The sequence below is a fragment of the Sinocyclocheilus rhinocerous genome, unplaced genomic scaffold, assembly GCF_001515625.1.
Source record: "Sinocyclocheilus rhinocerous isolate Xijiao unplaced genomic scaffold, SAMN03320098_v1.1 C35611732, whole genome shotgun sequence".
Classification (NCBI taxonomy): domain Eukaryota; kingdom Metazoa; phylum Chordata; class Actinopteri; order Cypriniformes; family Cyprinidae; genus Sinocyclocheilus; species Sinocyclocheilus rhinocerous.
The window spans coordinates 1-549 of NW_015757508.1; the positions used below are offsets into that span (position 1 = coordinate 1).

General features: G+C 42.1%; 1 protein-coding gene across 1 annotated transcript; it reads left to right on the forward strand.

Annotated features, from left to right (window-relative positions):
* Positions 1 to 175: 175 nt before the first annotated feature.
* On the forward strand, positions 176 to 522 carry LOC107734983 (protein FAM63A-like; the record flags this gene model as incomplete). The annotated part of the gene is made up of 2 exons (XM_016546830.1): positions 176 to 341; positions 420 to 522. Coding segments are annotated over exons 1-2 (259 nt in total), but the record flags the coding sequence as incomplete, so codon positions are not given.
* Positions 523 to 549: the final 27 nt, after the last annotated feature.

Genomic DNA, 549 nt, shown 5'->3' on the forward strand with positions numbered 1-549 from the left:
AGAGCAGTCAGCATGTTTTGTGGTAAATATTACTCATACTATCTTCCACTTGACCCAAATATCTCAATATATCAGATGCTGAGGCCAATAACATAACCGTCATAAATTAGCCTGTATGCATTTGTGTATATTTTTGTCTCCGAAGATTTTGTTTTTAATTGCATTTCTCATTCCCTTCACAGAACATGAGCGACACGATGGCTGTGCTGCCAAAGTTGTCCACAGGCCTCGACGTTAATGTGCGTTTTACAGGTGTGTCGGATTTTGAGTACACTCCTGAGTGCATCGTCTTTGATTTGCTTGACATTCTGCTCTACCACGGCTGGCTTGTCGACCCACAGGTACGTCAGCAGAAAAATGATATAACGTGTGAATTCTGTGTATCCAAACAACAATACAAGTGCTCCATTCTGCTTCAGAGTCCTGAGGTGGTGTCTGCAGTGGGCAAACTCAGCTACAACCAACTGGTGGAGAAGATCATAGATTTCAAGCACTCGACAGATAGCAGTCAAGTCAGTGAAGGTACAGTTAATGTTATTTCTTATACAC